The sequence below is a fragment of the Lepidochelys olivacea genome (genome assembly GCF_965140295.1).
Source record: "Lepidochelys olivacea isolate rLepOli2 genome assembly, chromosome: 9".
Taxonomy (NCBI): Eukaryota; Metazoa; Chordata; order Testudines; family Cheloniidae; genus Lepidochelys; species Lepidochelys olivacea.
The window spans coordinates 2,373,954-2,394,376 of record NC_140419.1 but is presented as its reverse complement, the minus strand read 5'-3'; the positions used below and the strand labels follow the sequence as shown (position 1 = coordinate 2,394,376).

General features: G+C 51.0%; 1 protein-coding gene across 1 annotated transcript in view; it reads left to right on the top strand.

The window, feature by feature from the left end:
• Positions 1-20,423, top strand: part of LOC311525767 (zonadhesin-like) — a 53,363-nt gene that overhangs the window by 10,586 nt on the left and 22,354 nt on the right. Inside the window, exons 8-21 of the mRNA XM_084638107.1 lie at positions 450-594; positions 1,300-1,350; positions 3,220-3,467; positions 3,810-3,987; positions 8,214-8,322; positions 8,861-8,952; positions 9,636-9,812; positions 11,469-11,671; positions 13,016-13,160; positions 13,866-13,916; positions 14,497-14,547; positions 15,785-16,032; positions 16,375-16,552; positions 19,806-19,914. Coding sequence (XP_084494233.1) covers positions 450-594; positions 1,300-1,350; positions 3,220-3,467; positions 3,810-3,987; positions 8,214-8,322; positions 8,861-8,952; positions 9,636-9,812; positions 11,469-11,671; positions 13,016-13,160; positions 13,866-13,916; positions 14,497-14,547; positions 15,785-16,032; positions 16,375-16,552; positions 19,806-19,914 — 1,985 coding nt within the window. The remainder of the gene's footprint in view (positions 1-449; positions 595-1,299; positions 1,351-3,219; positions 3,468-3,809; positions 3,988-8,213; positions 8,323-8,860; positions 8,953-9,635; positions 9,813-11,468; positions 11,672-13,015; positions 13,161-13,865; positions 13,917-14,496; positions 14,548-15,784; positions 16,033-16,374; positions 16,553-19,805; positions 19,915-20,423) is intronic.

Here is a 20,423-nt window from a genome sequence, read left to right as displayed (position 1 = left end):
GGGGTTCGGACACGGGCTTACCTCCGGAAGGTCCTGGTGAGCAGCGGAGCTGGGGTGCAGAGGAAGGCTTCCCGCCTGTCCTGGCACTGCAGGCCACACTGGGCCCCAGAAACATCCAGAAGCATGTCTGGCTCCTAGGAGGAGGCACGCAGGCGGCTCTGCGTGGCTCTCGCCCACAGGCATCGCTCCCCACCCCCGCACTCAGTTTGTGGGGGCGCTGCGCAGTGGGGGAATGGGTAGGGACTAGCCGGACTTAGCCGAAAAGCACCGCCGACGGCACTTTAACAGCCCGGTGGGGGGCTGGCCAGAGGTGCCGCGACCCAGCGCCTTCCATTCCGTGACCCAGGACTGGGGCAGGACCCAGAGTTTGCAAAGCACCGCGCGTAGGTGACACTAGTCGATAGACTTTCTACGATTATCTAGTCAAGTGCTTCTCCGTTCTCTCACAGCTGGGTGAGAGCTGGTTCACCCACGACGCCTGCACTGAGCACTGCACCTGCAACAGCAATAACAACATCACCTGCACAGGCTGGGCGTGTGGACCGCTGGAGATCTGTGGTGTTCAGGACGGGGAGCTGGGCTGTTACCCCACTGGTGAGTCCTCCCTGAAAAAGGTTCCACGTGTGAGTTCAGTAATCAGAGGCTTCTGGTCCAGAAGGACTTTTTCCAGATACTTTATCCCTTATGTGATGGCACAGGAAGGAGCTGACGGCTGATTCTTGCCAGTGCAAAGAGACAGTCAAAGACAAATCCCCTATCTTGCCATCACGGAGCTCCCTCCCCTGCAGTGGGAGTGGAGCTGGCATAGACCTTTGCAGGATCACTGGAGTTTGACCTGAGTAGGGAATGCAGAATCAAGCCCCAAATCACCCAATGCCACAAACGCAAACGTTGAACTCAAAGGGGTTGATTTAGGAAAGTACCAATGGGCTGCGGGGGGGAGACAAATTAAAAACTACCAAGAGTCTAAGTTGCTCTTGCAAAGTACTCGTGCGCAGGGGTAGACACAGGTCATCTGCACGGTGCAGAGAGCCCGCGGGCACATTCACTCTTCTCCGTTTTCTGGCAGAGCTACCAGGTCGCAGGTGTTTTGCATGACAGGCGTCTCTGAGAATGACGTGTCTCTGGATGCTGGGTGCTGTTTGGGTACATGTCATGTGCTCTGTGTTTCTAGAATCACATTTCTCACACGTGGCCATCTGCAGTCTAAAAAAGAGCTTCCGAGGGTTATCCTATAGAACTTTTCATAGAACAGCATGAACAGCCTCTCAACGTGAATGTCTTTGTGTCTTTTTCCAGTAGACGCCTCGACGACTTCAAGTCCAACTGCAGTAGGCACCAGTCCATCAGGTAAGGTGGATCTCTCAGTGCTTCCTCAATCTCCTGGACATTTCCTGGTGGGCTGTGAACTCGGTGGCTGGGTGCAGATGAGGTTTCAAAGAACGTAACATCTGGGAGGCGGAACGGTTCATTTTGGAGAAGGGTCCCCAGTTCCCACCGTGTATGTTACTGAACCTCACGCTGGGTTCCTGGCCCTCACCAACCAATGCTGTGATCATCTCGTTAGAGTCTACAACAGTGCAAGGAACAAGCCCTGCTTCGGAGACCACTCCGCCCCACACAATAAGCAGCACAGGTTAATCTGCTAGGAGACTGTGGCTGAGACTAAATCCTTCTCTCTACTCACCGAGGAGGACTGGGGGTGGAGTTGGGGGGCAGGTGGTAAAGACACGTTCCGTCTGTTTATCGTGAGGCGTTTTAAGAGCTATTACGTTTTGAGATTGCGCTCAGTCTTTGTCGAATCACATTTCTCCTGATCACATGATCATTTAAAGTCCAAGAGGAAACTGTTCAAGAGTCGTCCTAGTCTACTCCTCACAGAACAGAGTGACCAACCTCTTCATGTTATTTCCTTTGTATATTTTGCCAGGAAACTCCCCGACCACAGCAACTCCAACGACAGCAGAGCCCTGTCAGACAGGTAACGTGGGTTCCTCTGTGTTGGACAAAGCTCCTCCCCATTCACATGTGGGGTGAGAAATTGGTGCCTGACTGCAGATTACGTTCCCACCCTAATAGCTGTTTGAAAACTCCACATTTATGTTTTAGGAAGGCAAGTCCAACAGTAATGCTGACCAGTCCCCCAGGTAGAGTTATTCCATCGGTGCGACCCAAAACCTTTTCACCTTACAAATGGTAAAGCAGCTGGTAGCTCTCGCCAAGTGTGGAACTAGTGCAGGTTTGTCTAAGCCTTTGAGTCTTGCTGGAGGACAACCTGGGGATTGCCCTAGTGCTCGGGGTCAGAGCGGACAGAGCAAACTCTTGCGAACTCTTCTCAGAGGCACTTAACCACATCTTATATGCTTCCGTTTACTACGTCTCTTCTGGGTTTGGCTCCAACTTAGAACCAAGGCCTTAGCGTTAGAGCTGAGATTCAACGTAGACCAAGAGTGCTCTTCTTTAACAATGAATTTTTGGTTCTGTGTCCTCCATTTCTAGGTAACAGAGTTTGAAAAATCCATGAGATATTTCCAGTGGGTTTCACGCAACCACAATGCTATTGTCAGTTTCCTAGGTGTTCAGAAATCACATTGCTGGGCATAGCCGAGGAACATGAACACTGTATTGGTTGTAAAAGGAAGTGGTCACTTCTGGTGAAAGCAGGATACAGGGAGTCACGTCATCTCGTTATTATTCCGTGGGATGCCACTGACTTGCAGTGGAGCCTTGTGCTCGTCACTTAGCTTCTCAAGTGGCGAAATGGGTTGCGATACATGGGAGCTTCCTCTCTCGAGATCTGCACTGCCAGAAATTCATATGACCTGACGGTGACCACTCCTGCTTCTTCCCGAGGCCCACTCCCCCTGTGAGAGCAGGGTTCAGATCTTGTCCCCGATCAGAAGGGAAAATGAGTTTGGAAGGTCTCAGCCTAGTTTCCGCATCACCAGATCAAGACCCACGTCAGGGAGGACGACTTCCCTGAGTTTCCAGGGAACCTCGCAGATGTCTTCCAGTTACAGCACAATGGCATTTAGGGATGGGGCAGCTTGCCTGCCTCCTCCCCACTCTGTTCCCGGTCGATGCTGTTTCTGTGAGCTCTGAAGTGGCGTGAGCAGGAAGTGCGCACCAACATGAAGTGCTCGGTGGAGCGCAGGTGACAGGGGTGCAGTTACGTGGGAGGGATTTGCAGGGGATAAATCCACGTTTCTTCCTTTTAAGGCCGTGCCACCTGCAGTGCCTCAGGGGACCCGCATTACTACACGTTTGATGGCAGAGTTCACCATTTCATGGGAAACTGCACTTACACCCTCTCCAAAGTGTGCAACGGCTCCAGGGGGCTTCCACCCTTTGACGTGTCCACCACCAATGAGCACAGGGGCTCCAATACCAAAGTTTCCTATGTAAAGTCGGTGCACGTGGATGTCTATGGAATTCAGATTTCCTTGCTGAAGAACAGGAAAGTGACTGTAAGTGAAATGTTATTTAAAAGGAGTATTTTAATCATCTGACATGCTTAAACTGAGACCTGCAAAAATTGAGACATTTGATTGGACGTAAAGGTCACATGGTGAGTTTCTGTTTTCTCATTGGTTGGGTGTGCTTCTTAGAATGAGGCTTCCCCGGAGAATACTCAGGATTGGCAGTTGAAAATGGCTTTCTGTGAACTTTCTGTCAGATTTCCTCCAAATTCCCAGTGTGAATGAGAACATTCCTGCCAGTGAACTCGTTGGCTAGACTATTCACGGGCGATTCCCTGGGAATTATGGGGGTACCTAGTCGTGACCAGACTTTCCCAACGTGTTATTCAGGTGAATGGCACCAGAAGGAACCTGCCCGTGGTGATTGAAAACAAGATCAAGGTCCAGATCAGCGGGCGCCACGTGCTTTTGGAAACTGATTTTGGTCTCTGGGTCAGATTTGACGGTAATCACTATGTGGAGGTCTCAGTGTCCGGTTGTTACAAGGGCCAGCTCTGTGGCCTGTGTGGTGAGTATCCCTGTTCTTGAGTACCGTCAAGTCATACGATCAGAAGATTTTCAGTGAATCATGCAGTTTGGGGATTGGTTGTGTTTTTTTGTCCCGTGTTCTGTTTATCCCAGAGTAATCTAGTCTGTCTTGTGTGGACTGCGATGTTGGGCACTGGACTGAAGGAACCATCATTGTCCGGGTACCTGGCAAATGTAACTTACGAGAAATCTGGTTACCCAGGCGTTAACTCTCGTGTCAGAAATGACAACTGCAGATGTCATTTTTAACAGGAGAGGAATCTCACATTCAACACATTCATAAGCTGCAGTCTAAATATTATCGCAGTCCTACCCTGGATGCCTCTGGTCCAGGTCCCCTCGAATCTTTTTTCTCTTATTTGCATTGCAGCGTGTCTGTCCCTCTTTGATTGGGACTATTCGGCCTAATATGTGCTTTTCATTTCTTTCAACTTGGAAATGAGAATAAAACTTTCAGGCCCTTCTTGTGGGTCAGGATAGATTTCCAGGTCCCTGTTTAGGAGCCGTCCTGAGCTTTTCTGCTGTGCTCTCTTGTTCCTTGCACTCGCAGAAGCATACTGTCTCCGCACTGTCGTAGTCACAGTCCGAGCACAGGCAAAGGCTTCTCTGATCACTGAGCCTTCTTTTTAGAGCTGTTTTTAGTTGTCCAGCTGCAGTAGAAGGTGGGTCTGCTGCAAGACAAAGCATTAGAAAATGGTCCTCTGGGGACCAGTGCTGAAGTAGCCGAGAAGATGGAGTAGATAACCCAGTGTATGTCCTTTTCATGTTTAATCTCCACAATTCTTTGGTATTCTTTGTCAAGCGTAACCAAATGTTGGGTGCCGTGCAGGATACAAATCGCAGCGAGCCCTTGAGAGTCCAGCAAGACGGAATAGAGCAGATGCCAGAGAGAGGTCAGAGAGATGTATTTGATGCATGTAAGAGACCCAGTTCTGATCTAGTGACACAGCAAAGGAGACTCCAGGTTAACACACGTGGGTGATGAGTGAGAAACTCCGCTCTGAAGCAAGCAGAGACCAGTTAGATTGCCAGGAGACAAGCCTGGCAATACTTGAAGCTCAGCAGGTTCAACAGGGATGTATCAGGGCTGCTTCCCTCCTGAGCACCCCACTGTGGCTATGAGAAAAGGAGGACTTGTGGCACCTTAGAGACTAACCAATTTATTTGAGCATAAGCTTTCGTGAGCTACAGCTCACTTCATCGGATGCATACAGCGGCAAATACAGTGGGTAGATTTTATATACACAGAGAACATGAAACAATGGGTGTTACCATACAGACTGTAACGAGAGTGGTCAGATAAGGTGAGCTATTACCAGCACGAGAGCGGGGGCATGGGGGAACCTTATGTAGTGCTAATCAAGGTCGGCCATTTCCAGCTGTTGACAAGAACGTGTGAGTAACAGTGGGGGGGTGAAGGGTGGGAATAAACAAGGGGAAATAGTTTTACTTTGTGTAATGACACATCCATTCCCAGTCTTTATTCAAGCCTAAGTTAACTGTATCCAGTTTGCAAATTAATTGCAATTCAGCAGTCTCTCGTTGGAGTCTGTTTCTGAAGTTTTTTTGTTGAAGTATGGCCACTTTTAGGTGTATAATCGAGTGACCAAAGAGATTGAAGTGTTCTCCCACTGGTTTTTGAATGTTATAATTCTTGACCTCTGATTTGTGTCCATTTATTCTTTTACGTAGAGACTGTCCGGTTTGGCCAATGTACATGGCCGAGGGGCATTGCTGGCACATATCACATTGGTAGATGTGCAGGTGAACGAGCCTCTGATAGTGTGGCTGATGTGATTAGGCCCTGTGATGGTGTCCCCCGAATAGATATGTGGACACAGTTGGCAACGGGCTTTGCTGCAAGGGTAGGTTCCTGGGTTTGTGTTTTTGTTGTGTGGTGTGTAGTTGCTGGTGAGTATTTGCTTCAGGTTGGGGGGCTGTCTGTAAGCAAGGACTGGCCTGTCTCCCAAGATCTGTGAGAGTGATGGGTCATCCTTCAGCATAGGTTGTAGATCCTTGATGATGTGTTGGAGAGGCTTTAGTTTGGGGGCTGAAGGTGATGGCGAGTAGCGTTCTGTTATTTCCTTTGTTGGTCCTGTCCTGTAGTAGGCAACTTCTGGGTACTCTTCTGGCTCTCTCAATCTGTTTCTTCACTTCAGCAGGTGGGTATTGTAGTTGTAAGAACGCTTGATAGAGATCTTGTAGGTGTTTGTCTGAGGGGTTGGAGCAAATGCGGTTGTATTATAGGGCTTGGCTGTAGATGATGGATTGTGTGGTGTGGTCTGGATGAAAGCTGGAGGCATGTAGGTAAGCATAGCGGTCAGTAGGTTTCTGGTATAGGATGGTGTTGATGTGACCATCCCTTATTAGCACCGTAGTGTCCAGGAAGTGGATCTCTTGTGTGGACTGGTCCAGGCTGAGGTTGATGGTGGGATGGAAATTGTTGAAATCATGGTGGAATTCCTCAAGGGCTCCTTTTCCGTGGGTCCAGATGATGAAGATGTCATCAATGTAGCAAAAGTAGAGTAGGGGCCTTAGGGGACGAGAGCTGAGGAAGCGTTGTTCTAAGTCAGCCATAAAATGTTGGCATACTGTGGGGCCATGTGGGTACCCATAGCAGTGCCGCTGATTTGAAAGTATACATTGTCCCCAAATGTGGAATAGTTATGGGTGAGGACAAAGTCACAAAGATCAGCCACCAGGTTTGCCGTGACGTTATCGGGGATCCTGTTCCTGACGGCCTGTAGTCCATCTTTGTGTGGAATGTTGGTGTAGAGGGCTTCTACATCCATAGTGGCCAGGATGGTGTTATCAGGAAGATCACCGATGGATTGTAGTTTCCTCAGGAAGTCAGTGGTGTCTCGAAGATAGCTGGGAGTGCTGGTAGGGAGTCTACATAGCGAGACAATCCTGCTGTCAGGGTGCCAATGCCTGAGATGATGGGGCGTCAGGGATTTCCAGGTTTATGGATCTTGGGTAGCAGACAGAATACCCCTGGTCGGAGTTCTCGGGGTGTGTCTCTGCGGATTTGTTCTTGTGCTTTTTCAGGGAGTTTCTTGAGCAGATGGTGTAGTTTGTGGCTATGCGCACCCCCATCTGGGGCTAGTTTATAAAAAGAAACAGTGCAAAGCTGAGGTCCCTTCCAACCCTGATATTCTGTGATTCTATGATTCTTCTTCCACATCCGGGGCTCTCCTTCTGTGCCCATCTGCTCCTGGGGAAACTACTGTTCCCAGTCCTTCACAGCTGGAGCTCAGCCTTCTTGCTTTGGCTTCCTTCTCCTGTCAGCCTCTCCCTGTTCTGAGGGAGAAGGCAGTTGGCTGGAAGAGAGAGGAGCCCTGCCCTGCTCTGCACTACAGGACTCCCAGGCTCGGTCCCTTACAGGGGCAGCGTCCTGGGTTTTCCCATCCAACTACTCATTCCCTAGGACCGCTTCCTCGCTTCTGGCTTAGGCCATTTCCTTTGCCTTTGTTCCTTCCTGTATTCCTGGAACGGGGTCTTCTGGCTGCCTCTAGGCTTAAAGGGCCAATGGACCCCGATACGTGGAATAACAGTCCGGAAGCCCAGATGCTTATCAGAGGCTCATCCACATTTCTCTGGGATGAAAATTGAGCTTTGAAAATTGGACTGCTCGAGTTTAAGGCCAGCAGGGACCACACATCATCTACTCTCACCTCCTGTAGGTCAGGGGCCACCAACGCCACCCAGCCACCTGCACAGAATTAAATTACCTGGAATTAAACACCTGGAATTAAATTGTAAGAGTAGGTTGTGTTGTGAGTTTTCTGGTTCTCCCTGGATCTGGATGGACTGGAAATTCCCCATGGGATGACGTCTCCTTGAGTGTTACCCCCAGGGCTTCTAAGCCTCGGAAATGATAGAATTTGAGTGTAAGGGTGCGGGTTAGTTCTCATTGTATTGTCACCCATTTACCCGAGTCACCGTGTGATCTGACACAATCGGAACGCCAAACCATTTGCTCCAAACTCACAGACCCCTACCATTTAATCTCCCATGGAATCTTCCTCAGCTGTGAGCAGTGCGGTGTCTGAGCCGCGTAGGGAGCAGTTCGTACTCCTTCCCGGAGTGGACACTGGTGCACATACACGCTAGCCGGTTCATTAAAATGTGATTGACAACCACACGCTAGTGTGCATTGTGGAGTTGTGAATTTCAAGTAATCTACACGGTTTTCATTTTGGATAGGTAATTACAACGGCGATGCAAAGGATGACAACCTAAAGCCGAATGGCAGCATTGCAGGAGATTCCACGGAGCTTGGAGAGAGCTGGCTGGTGGCAGAGAATAACACCATGTACGTACAGCAGGACGCTAATCAGGGGTCTTTGCTACAAAAGCTCTAGGAAAGCGTGCTGCCTACTCAGCCGCAGGGCGCCCATCCAGGGGTCCACCACCTCGGCTCCTCCTGGGGCTGAGCACAACCATCCTCTCCCGTACACCCAAGAGCCCCCTCCCCAGCTGAGCATAAGCAGGCGGTGAGTGGCTGGCCTGCTACCATCTGCCTTCGCAGGTCTGCTGTCCCCCAGTCCAGGAAGACCTGCTGGTGGGTGGGAGGTCACTTGCTGTCCCAGTCAGGAGCCGGACCGATCCACTGGTTCCCGCAGCAGCGTGTTCCACCCCTCATTCAACTCCGTCTGAGTCGTGGAGCACCCCAAGGTGCCCAGTGCGGGAATGGGAGCCCCCTCCTGTGGTGGGGGAGGTGGGGGCAGAACGCAGCCTTTCAGGGAGCCTGGATTCTGCTCTGTGGCTGGGCAGACGTGGAATCGTCCTGTCCAGATCTGGCCCGGGGAGATAAAGAAACATTCATCAGAAACTTTTCTCTCTCTTGCCAGATGCTCCCCTGACCAAGTGCTGGTCTGTGACCCCCAGCTGGAGAGCGAAGCGAGGGAGGACACAGCTTGTGGCATGATCACCGACCCGACAGGTACGATGCCCGTGGCTGAGTCCTGGGCGAGCTGATTGAAATCACTCCCAATGACAGCCTGCCCTTGCCTTCGTCCCGACCTCGCTCCCTGGGACCACGGCCCCGAGTCCCCAGGGACATGTGTATGGCCCCCAGTGCGAAAAGCTGAACTAGAAGCCCCAGAAGTTGCCCTGAGTTACCTGCTCGGACTGGATCATGCACTGAGATGGCACCAGGATGTGACGATTATTTGGGCATTGCACTTCAAGGGCCTCGTTCTGCCGCTCCTGCCCACACAGAGCTCCCATTAATTTCCACTCTGCTGCAGCAGAGACATAGTGTGGTGGTCCCCATTGCCCGCTTTCTTACAGGGGTAGCTGAAGTGCTTTAGGCCTTCCCTCCTCCGGAAACAGTAACTACCAGGGCGTTGCTAGCTCTCTATCAAGAACAAGGGTGTCCGCTTTGAGTGACGTTGTACTTACCCTGCAAATGGTAGAGACAGGCCTAAGCCAAACTGAGCCAAATCTCATCAGTGTTTGGGTGTATTCAGCTCCAGGTTTGGTCTGGCTGAGTCTAGCGAGCTGGTCAGCCTACACTGGCCAGGGAGCACTGACTCCTTGCCATGACAGGGGATGGTTAGTGGCACCGCTCGGCTTCTTCCATCTTCCCTTCTGTGATTCTGTTTCTTTCCTGACTTAACATAGGTATCTTCAAGGACTGTCACGCCAAAGTAGCTCCAGAGATTTTCTTGGAAAACTGTGTTTACGACATGTGTCACACGAAGGAGCCGACAGTGTCCTTATGCAATGGGCTGCAGGCTTATGCAGAGTCGTGCACAAATGCTGGGATCTGCAGAGAATGGAGAAATAATACTTTGTGCCGTGAGTGTTGTAATTGATCTCTATTAAGTTCTGGAATTCAACTTTCATCATGCAAGAAGCTCTTCAAATTAGAGCTTCCTCTATTCCCTGACGGCATGCACTTTCCTCTTCTGTCATGCTTTGAGGGTGGTCTCTCCGTTCTCTTGCCCTGAGTCTGGTCCAGTTCTACACTGGATCCTGCCAGGTTAGGTATAATATTCAGACTGAATCTGATCTAGCCTCACAAAGCATCTAAGTATTAATTTGTCTGAATTTAGCGCTGGTAAAGTAAGAGCGCCTGAGAGGTTGAAATGCTCTGTTTATCCAAAGAGCGTCTCCAGTCTGGGGAGCTGCCGTGGAAGAAACAGTAGCCGCGACTCGAGTGAAACTCCCCACAGTCCCTTCTCTTTGTAATTGTTAGGAAGGAATGTTAGGTCCTTGTGAAAGGTACTAGCCTGGCAGTTTTAGAGGAAGAGGGTCTGTGTCTTTGTTCACTTCCATTGGTGCGAATCAGCAGTAGCCACTGAAGTCCATGGAGGTACTCCAGTGTAAAGCTGGAGTCAGCCAGAGGAGAATCAGGGCCACCATTGCTCCATTAGCCCTTAGAAGATCTGCTGCCCAGGAAGCAGCAGGGCGACCTTCCCCACCTTGTGTGCACGGGCTGCATGAGCTCTGTTCTGGAGAGGTCCTCTTGAGGCAATAAGCGGTCCCCATTGGAAGGGCCTTCTCGGAACCGAGCCATGTGCCAGCAAACTCAGGATCCTGCCTCTGACGGCCCCCATCATCAGCTGCTTCAGAGGAAGGTGCAAAAAACTCTGCAGTAGGAAGATTTGGGGCATTGTACCCCCACTAAAGTCTCCTCCTTATCCCTAAATTGTTCGTATGATTTCTTCTGTATATTAGAGCAGCACCTATGGACCCCAGCTGAGATGGGGGCCCATTGCTCTGGGTACTGTCTAAGCAACAGAGGACAGCCCCTGTTCCGAAGCCCCATTCCACACTGTCTAAGCAAGACAGGCGCAGGCTGCGGGAGGGAGTAAGACACAAGCAGAGTGAGCAGGGGTCTGGATTGTAAATGACCTGGGCCTGCCACGATTGGGTTGGTTGGTTTGGTTTGTCGGGAGGGGATTAGCTGCAAAGGGAGGAGGACGGGAGAGGGGACAGTGAAGGGAGGAGGTAGGGGCAGAGGGGAAGGCCAGGTGTGCAGAGGGCAGGGGAAGTGTGGAGACTTGGAGGGAGTGAACGGCCAACCAGCAGAAGGACAGGACTCTCTAGAGTCAGAGCGTGGAAAGCCACTGGACACCGATGACCCATCTCGGCTGCTTTCCACGGGCCACCAGCCAGCTGTGCGCTGCGAGAGACAAGCCACCGGAGGCGCGTTTCAGCCGACGTCCACGTCAATAGGTGAAAGGCTGGACTTGTATCCTGTTGCCTATTTCCGATCCCTGGATACAACCGGTCCCCAACCAGGCATCATTAGTCTGTCTGTCTGTCTGTCATTCCCTGCACAAAGGCTTTCCACTCTGTCCCTGGAGAAAAACCTCAGCACAGAGCAGTCACCATATGCAGAGCTTTCTAACCACCCTTTGCTGTCCTGGAACAAAGAGGGGAAGTTTTAAGAGAATTGCTTTGGGATCTTTTCCTTTCAGTGATGTGGGTTTTTCTTCTCACTTGCAGCAATCTCCTGTCCGGGAGGAAGCCAGTACAAGAGCTGTGGGAGCAGGTGTCCTTCCACCTGCGTGACTCCCTCTGCGTTTAGCCCTTGCAGCTCCTTACCAGTGGAAGGCTGTTTCTGTAACGAAGGCTACGTTCTGAGTGGAGACACCTGTGTGCCGGAGAGCAGCTGCGGTTGTGTGGATGGCAACAACCACTATCATCAGGCAAGTTACCGTGCACCTAGACACAGACACAACAACCCCCAGATTCTTTCACTGTGACTGTAACTGATCATAATTAATGAAGAGAGACTAACTTCCTCTGGGCTCAGGTCAGTAGGTTGTGTGGATCTAATTGTTCATGTAAATAATAACCATTCCTAGCTCTTGTCAAGAGCAGATCTCAAAGCGCTTTACCAAGGAGGTCGGTATCATTCTCTCCAGTTTACAGAAGGGGAAACTGAGGCACCGAGCGGTCAAATGGCTTGCGTAAGCTCATCCAGCAGGCCAGTGCTGAGACTAGAACGCAGGTCTCAAGTGTCCCAGTCCCAGACACCTTCTCCTGGGCCACAGTGTCTCAGGGAGGGACACTAGGGAGGGAGCTCGTAGCATGGAGAGTATCAAAGGCATTGAACTGTTCTCAACTCCTTTGATTATCCACTAGGGCAGGAGTTTTGAAACTCTTGTTTTTGTGGCCCAGTTGAAGAAAATTGTTGATACCAGCGACGCAGCGGAGCTGGGATGAGGGGTTTGGGGTGTGGGAGGGTCTTAGGGCTTGAGCAGGGGATTGGGGTGTGGGGGTGAGGGCTGCGGGGTGGAGCCGGGAATGAGGGGTTCAGGGTGCGGGATGGGGCTCTGGCTGGGGCATGGGGTTGGGGTGCGGAAGGGGTCAGGTCTCTGAGCTGGGGGTGCAGGCTCTCGGCTGGGGCTGAGGGCTGTGGGCTGCAGCAGAGGGCTCCGGATTTGGGGGTGGCTCAGGATTGGGGCAGGGGGTTGGGGTGTGGCAGAGACTCAGGGCTTTCGGCTGGGGGTGCAGGCTCTGAGGTGGGGTCGGGGACAGAGTGTTTGGGATGCAGGGTATGGGGAGGGTGCTCAGGGCTGGGGCAGGGGATTGGGGCACGGGGTTCGGACATGGGCTTACCTCCGGAAGGTCCTGGTGAGCAGCGGAGCTGGGGTGCAGAGGAAGTCTTCCCGCCTGTCCTGGCACTGCAGACCACACTGGGCCCCAGAAACATCCAGAAGCATGTCTGGCTCCTAGGAGGAGGCACACAGGCGGCTCTGCGTGGCTCTCGCCCACAGGCATCGCTCCCCACCCCCGCACTCAGTGTGTGGGGGCGCTGCGCAGTGGGGGAATGGGTAGGGACTAGCCGGCCTTAGCCGAAAAGCACAGCCGACGGCATTTTAACAGCCCGGTGGGGGTCTGGCCAGAGGTGCCGCGACCCAGCGCCTTCCATTCCGTGACCCAGGACTGGGGCAGGACCCAGAGTTTGCAAAGCACCGCACGTAGGTGACACTAGTCGATAGACTTTCTACGATTATCTAGTCAAGTGCTTCTCCGTTCTCTCACAGCTGGGTGAGAGCTGGTTCACCCACGACGCCTGCACTGAGCACTGCACCTGCAACAGCAATAACAACATCACCTGCACAGGCTGGGCGTGTGGACCGCTGGAGATCTGTGGTGTTCAGGACGGGGAGCTGGGCTGTTACCCCACTGGTGAGTCCTCCCTGAAAATGATTCCAGATGTGAGTTGAGTAATTAGACCTTTCTGGGCCAGAAGGACTTTTTCCAGATACTTTATCCCTTATGTGATGGCACAGGAAGGAGCTGACGGCTGATTCTTGCCAGTGCAAAGAGACAGTCAAAGACAAATCCCCTATCTTGCCATCACGGAGCTCCCTCCCCTGCAGTGGGAGTGGAGCTGGCATAGACCTTTGCAGGATCACTGGAGTTTGACCTGAGTAGGGAATGCAGAATCAAGCCCCAAATCACCCAATGCCACAAATGCAAACGTTGAACTCAAAGGGGTTGATTTAGGAAAGTATCAATGGGCTGCGGGGGGGAGGCAAATTAAAAACTACCAAGAGTCTAAGTTGCTCTTGCAAAGTACTCGCGCGCAGGGGTAGACACAGGTCATCTGCACGGTGCAGAGAGCCCGCGGGCACATTCACTCTTCTCCGTTTTCTGGCAGAGCTACCAGGTCGCAGGTGTTTTGCATGACAGGCGTCTCTGAGAATGACGTGTCTCTGGATGCTGGGTGCTGTTTGGGTACATGTCATGTGCTCTGTGTTTCTAGAATCACATTTCTCACACGTGGTCATCTGCAGTCTAAAAAAGAGCTTCCGAGGGTTATCCTATAGAACTTTTCATAGAACAGCATGAACAGCCTCTCAACGTGAATGTCTTTGTGTCTTTTTCCAGTAGACGCCTCGACGACTTCAAGTCCAACTGCAGTAGGCACCAGTCCATCAGGTAAGGTGGATCTCTCAGTGCTTCCTCAATCTCCTGGACATTTCCTGGTGGGCTGTGAACTCGGTGGCTGGGTGCAGATGAGGTTTCAAAGAACGTAACATCTGGGAGGCGGAACGGTTCATTTTGGAGAAGGGTCCCCAGTTCCCACCGTGTATGTTACTGAACCTCACGCTGGGTTCCTGGCCCTCACCAACCAATGCTGTGATCATCTCGTTAGAGTCTACAACAGTGCAAGGAACAAGCCCTGCTTCGGAGACCACTCCGCCCCACACAATAAGCAGCACAGGTTAATCTGCTAGGAGACTGTGGCTGAGACTAAATCCTTCTCTCTACTCACCGAGGAGGACTGGGGGTGGAGTTGGGGGGCAGGTGGTAAAGACACGTTCCGTCTGTTTATCGTGAGGCGTTTTAAGAGCTATTACGTTTTGAGATTGCGCTCAGTCTTTGTCGAATCACATTTCTCCTGATCACATGATCATTTAAAGTCCAAGAGGAAACTGTTCAAGAGTCGTCCTAGTCTACTCCTCACAGAACAGAGTGACCAACCTCTTCATGTTATTTCCTTTGTATATTTTGCCAGGAAACTCCCCGACCACAGCAACTCCAACGACAGCAGAGCCCTGTCAGACAGGTAACGTGGGTTCCTCTGTGTTGGACAAAGCTCCTCCCCATTCACATGTGGGGTGAGAAATTGGTGCCTGACGGCAGATTACGTTCCCACCCTAATAGCTGTTTGAAAACTCCACATTTATGTTTTAGGAAGGCAAGTCCAAGAGTAATGCTGACCAGTCCCCAGGTAGAGTTATTCCATCGGTGCGACCCAAAACCTTTTCACCTTACAAATGGTAAAGCAGCTGGTAGCTCTAGCCAAGTGTGGAACTAGTGCAGGTTTGTCTAAGCCTTTGAGTCTTGCTGGAGGACAACCTGGGGATTGCCCTAGTGCTCGGGGTCAGAGCGGACAGAGCAAACTCTTGCGAACTCTTCTCAGAGGCACTTAACCACATCTTATATGCTTCCGTTTACTACGTCTCTTCTGGGTTTGGCTCCAACTTAGAACCAAGGCCTTAGCGTTAGAGCTGAGATTCAACGTAGACCAAGAGTGCTCTTCTTTAACTATGAATTTTTGGTTCTGTGTCCTCCATTTCTAGGTAACAGAGTTTGAAAAATCCATGAGATATTTCCAGTGGGTTTCACGCAACCACAATGCTATTGTCAGTTTCCTAGGTGTTCAGAAATCACATTGCTGGGCATAGCCGAGGAACATGAACACTGTATTGGTTGTAAAAGGAAGTGGTCACTTCTGGTGAAAGCAGGATACAGGGAGTCACGTCATCTCGTTATTATTCCGTGGGATGCCACTGACTTGCAGTGGAGCCTTGTGCTCGTCACTTAGCTTCTCAAGTGGCGAAATGGGTTGCGATACATGGGAGCTTCCTCTCTCGAGATCTGCACTGCCAGAAATTCATATGACCTGACGGTGACCACTCCTGCTTCTTCCCGAGGCCCACTCCCCCTGTGAGAGCAGGGTTCAGATCTTGTCCCCGATCAGAAGGGAAAATGAGTTTGGAAGGTCTCAGCCTAGTTTCCGCATCACCAGATCAAGACCCACGTCAGGGAGGACGACTTCCCTGAGTTTCCAGGGAACCTCGCAGATGTCTTCCAGTTACAGCACAATGGCATTTAGGGATGGGGCAGCTTGCCTGCCTCCTCCCCACTCTGTTCCCGGTCGATGCTGTTTCTGTGAGCTCTGAAGTGGCGTGAGCAGGAAGTGCGCACCAACATGAAGTGCTCGGTGGAGCGCAGGTGACAGGGGTGCAGTTACGTGGGAGGGATTTGCAGGGGATAAATCCACGTTTCTTCCTTTTAAGGCCGTGCCACCTGCAGTGCCTCAGGGGACCCGCATTACTACACGTTTGATGGCAGAGTTCACCATTTCATGGGAAACTGCACTTACACCCTCTCCAAAGTGTGCAACGGCTCCAGGGGGCTTCCACCCTTTGACGTGTCCACCACCAATGAGCACAGGGGCTCCAATACCAAAGTTTCCTATGTAAAGTCGGTGCACGTGGATGTCTATGGAACTCAGATTTCCTTGCTGAAGAACAGGAAAGTGACTGTAAGTGAAATGTTATTTAAAAGGAGTATTTTAATCATCTGACATGCTTAAACTGAGACCTGCAAAAATTGAGACATTTGATTGGACGTAAAGGTCACATGGTGAGTTTCTGTTTTCTCATTGGTTGGGTGTGCTTCTTAGAATGAGGCTTCCCCGGAGAATACTCAGGATTGGCAGTTGAAAATGGCTTTCTGTGAACTTTCTCTCAGATTTCCTCCAAATTCCCAGTGTGAATGAGAACATTCCTGCCAGTGAACTCGTTGGCTAGACTATTCACGGGCGATTCCCTGGGAATTATGGGGGTACCTAGTCGTGACCAGACTTTCCCAACGTGTTGTTCAGGTGAATGGCACCAGAAGGAACCTGCCCGTGGTGATTGAAAACAAGATCAAGGTCCAGATCAGCGGGCGCTACGTGCTTTTGGAAACTGATTTTGGTCTCTGGGTCAGATTTGACGGCAATCACTATGTGGAGGTCTCAGTGTCCGGTTGTTACAAGGGCCAGCTCTGTGGCCTGTGTGGTGAGTATCCCTGTTCTTGAGTACCGTCAAGTCATACGATCAGAAGATTTTCAGTGAATCATGCAGTTTGGGGATTGGTTGGGTTTTTTTTTCCCATGTTCTGTTTATCCCAGAATAATCTAGTCTGTTTTGTGTGGACTGCGACGTCGGGCACTGGACTGAAGGAACCATCATTGTCCGGGTACCTGGCAAATGTAACTTACGAGAAATCTGGTTACCCAGGCGTTAACTCTCGTGTCAGAAATGACAACTACAGATGTCATTTTTAACAGGAGAGGAATCTCACATTCAACACATTCATAAGCTGCAGTCTAAATATTATCGCAGTCCTACCCTGGATGCCTCTGGTCCAGGTCCCCTCGTATCTTTTTTCTCTTATTTGCATTGAAGCATGTCTGTCCCTCTTTGATTGGGACTTTTCGGCCTAATCTGTGCTTTTCATTTCTTTCAACTTGGAAATGAGAATAAAACTTTAAGGACCTTCTTGTGGGTCAGGACAGATTTCCAAATCCATGTTTAGGAGCCGTCCTGAGCTTTTCTGCTCTGCTGTCTTGTTCCTTGCACTCACAGATGCATACTGTCTCCGCACTGTCGTAGTCACAGTCCGAGCACAGGCAAAGGCTTCTCTGATCACTGAGCCTTCTTTTTAGAGCTGTTTTTAGTTGTCCAGCTGCAGTAGAAGGTGGGTCTGCTGCAAGACAAAGCATTAAAAAATGGTCCCCTGGGGACCAATGCTGAAGTAGCCGAGGAGATGGAGTAGATAACCCAGTGTATGTCCTTTTCATGTTTAATCTCCACAATTCTTTGGTATTCTTTGTCAAGCGTAACCAAATGTTGGGTGCTGTGCAGGACACAAATCGCAGCGAGCCCTTGAGAGTCCAGCAAGACGGAATAGAGCAGATGCCAGAGAGAGGTCAGAGAGATGTATTTGATGCATGTAAGAGACCCAGTTCTGATCTAGTGACACAGCAAAGGAGACCCCAGGTTAACACACGTGGGTGATGAGTGAGAAACTCCGCTCTGAAGCAAGCAGAGACCAGTTAGATTGCCAGGAGACAAGCCTGGCAATACTTGAAGCTCAGCAGGTTCAACAGGGATGTATCAGGGCTGCTTCCCTCCTGAGCACCCCACTGTGGCTATGAGAAAAGGAGGACTTGTGGCACCTTAGAGACTAACAAATTTATTTGAGCATAAGCTTTCGTGAGCTGCAGCTCACTTCATCAGATGCATACAGTGGAAAATACGGTGGGGAGATTTTATATACACAGAGAACATGAAACAATGGGTGTTACCATACAGACTGTAACAAGACTGGTCAGATAAGGTGAGCTATTACCAGCAGGAGAGCGGGGCCAGGGGGAACCTTTTGTAGTGATAATCAAGGTGGGCCATTTCCAGCTGTTGACAAGAACGTGTGAGGAACAGTGGGGGCGGGAGTGGAGGGGAATAAACATGGAGAAATAGTTTTACTTTGTGTAATGACACATCCACTCCCAGTCTTTATTCAAGCCTAAGTTAATTGTATCCAGTTTGCAAATTAATTCCAATTCAGCAGTCTCTCTTTTGAGTATGTTTTTGAAGTTTTTTTGTTGAAGTATGGCCACTTTTAGGTCTATAATCGAGTGACCAAAGAGATTGAAGTGTTCTCCGACTGGTTTTTGAATGTTATAATTCCTGACCCCTGATTTGTGTCCATTTATTCTTTTACGTAGAGCCTGTCTGGTTTGACCAATGTCCATGGTAGAGGGGCATAGCTGGCACATGATGGCATCTATCACATTGGTAGATGTGCAGGTGAACGAGCCTCTGATAGTGTGGCCGATGTGATTAGGCCCTATGATGGTGTCCCCTGATTACATAAGCGGACACAGTTGGCAACGGGCTTTGTTGGAAGGATAGGTTCCTGGGTTGTTCTCAGTCAGCCATAAAAATGTTGGCATACTGTGGGGCCATGCGGGTACCCATAGCAATGCCGCTGATTTGAAAGTATACATTGTCCCCAAATGTGAAATAGTTATGGGTGAGGACAAAGTCACCAAGTTCAGCCACCAGGTTTGCCGTGACGTTATCGGGGATACTGTTCCTGATGGCCTGTAGTCCATCTTTGTGTGGAATGTTGGTGTAGAGGGCTTCTAAATCCATAGTGGCCAGGATGGTGTTTTCAGAAAGATCACCGATGGATTGTAGTTTCCTCAGGAAGTCAGTGGTCTCTCGAAGATAGCTGGGAGTGCTGGTAGCATAGGGCCTGAGGAGGGAGTCTACATAGCCAGACAATCCTGCTGTCAGGGTGCCAATGCCTGAGATGATGGGGCGTCCAGGATTTCCAGGTTTATGGATCTTGGGTCGCAGATAGAATACCCCTCGTCGGACTTCTCGGGGTGTATCTCTGCGGATTTGTTCTTGTGCTTTTTGAGGGACTTTCTTGAGCAGATGGTGTAGTTTGTGGCTATGCGCACTCCCGTCTGGGGCTAGTTTTTAAAAAGAAACAGTGCAAAGCTGATGTCCCTTCCAACCCTGATATTCTGTGATTCTATGATTCTTCTTCCACACCCGGGGCTCTCCTTCTGTGCCCATCTGCTCCTGGGGAAGCTACTGTTCCCAGCCCTTCTCAGCTGGAGCTCAGCTTTCCTGCTTTGGCTTCCTTCTCCTGTCAGCCTCTCCCTGTTCTGAGGGAGAAGCCAGCATATGTATTGCCCTTCTAGGGAGAGCTCCTCCCAGTTGGCTGGAAGAGAGAGGAGCCCTGTCCCGCTCTGCACTACAGGAATTCCCAGGCCTGGTCCCTTACAGGGGCAGCGTCCTGGGTTTTCCCATCCAACTACTCATTCCCTAGGACCGCTTCCTCTCTTCTGGCGTAGAAGCGTTTGATCCCCGTGGGATGACGTCTCCTTGAGTGTTACCCCCAGGGCTTCTAAGCCTCGGAAATGATAGAATTTGAGTGTAAGGGTGCGGGTTAGTTCTCATTGTATTGTCACCCATTTACCCGAGTCATCGTGTGATCTGACACAATCGGAACGCCAAACCATTTGCTCCAAACACACAGACCCCTACCATTTAATCTCCCATGGAATCTTCCTCAGCTGTGAGCAGTGCGGTGTCTGAGCCGCGTAGGGAGCAGTTCGTACTCCTTCCCGGAGTGGGCACTGGTGCACATACACGCTAGCCGGTTCATTACAATGTGTTTGACAGCCACACGCTAGTGTGCATTGTGGAGTTGTGAATTTCAAGTAATCTACACGGTTTTCATTTTGGATAGGTAATTACAATGGCGATGCAAAGGATGACAATCTAAAGCCGAATGGCAGCATTGCAGGAGATTCCACGGAGCTTGGAGAGAGCTGGCTGGTGGCAGAGAATAACACCATGTACGTACAGCAGGACGCTAATCAGGGGTCTTTGCTACAAAAGCTCTAGGAAAGCGTGCTGCCTACTCAGCCGCAGGGCGCCCATCCAGGGGTCCACCACCTCGGCTCCTCCTGGGGCTGAGCACAACCATCCTCTCCCGTACACCCAAGAGCCCCCTCCCCAGCTGAGAATAAGCAGGCAGTGAGTGGCTGGCCTGCTACCATCTGCCTTCGCAGGTCTGCTGTCCCCCAGTCCAGGAAGACCTGCTGGTGGGTGGGAGGTCACCTGCTGTCCCAGTCAGGAGCCGGACCGATCCACTGGTTCCCGCAGCAGCGTGTTCCACCCCTCATTCAACTCCGTCTGAGTCGTGGAGCACCCCAAGGTGCCCAGTGTGGGAATGGGAGCCCCCTCCTGTGGTGGGGGAGGTGGGGGCAGAACGCAGCCTTTCAGGGAGCCTGGATTCCGCTCTGTGGCTGGAATCGAGTCGTCCTTGCTGGGCAGACGTGGCATCGTCCTGTCTAGATCTGGC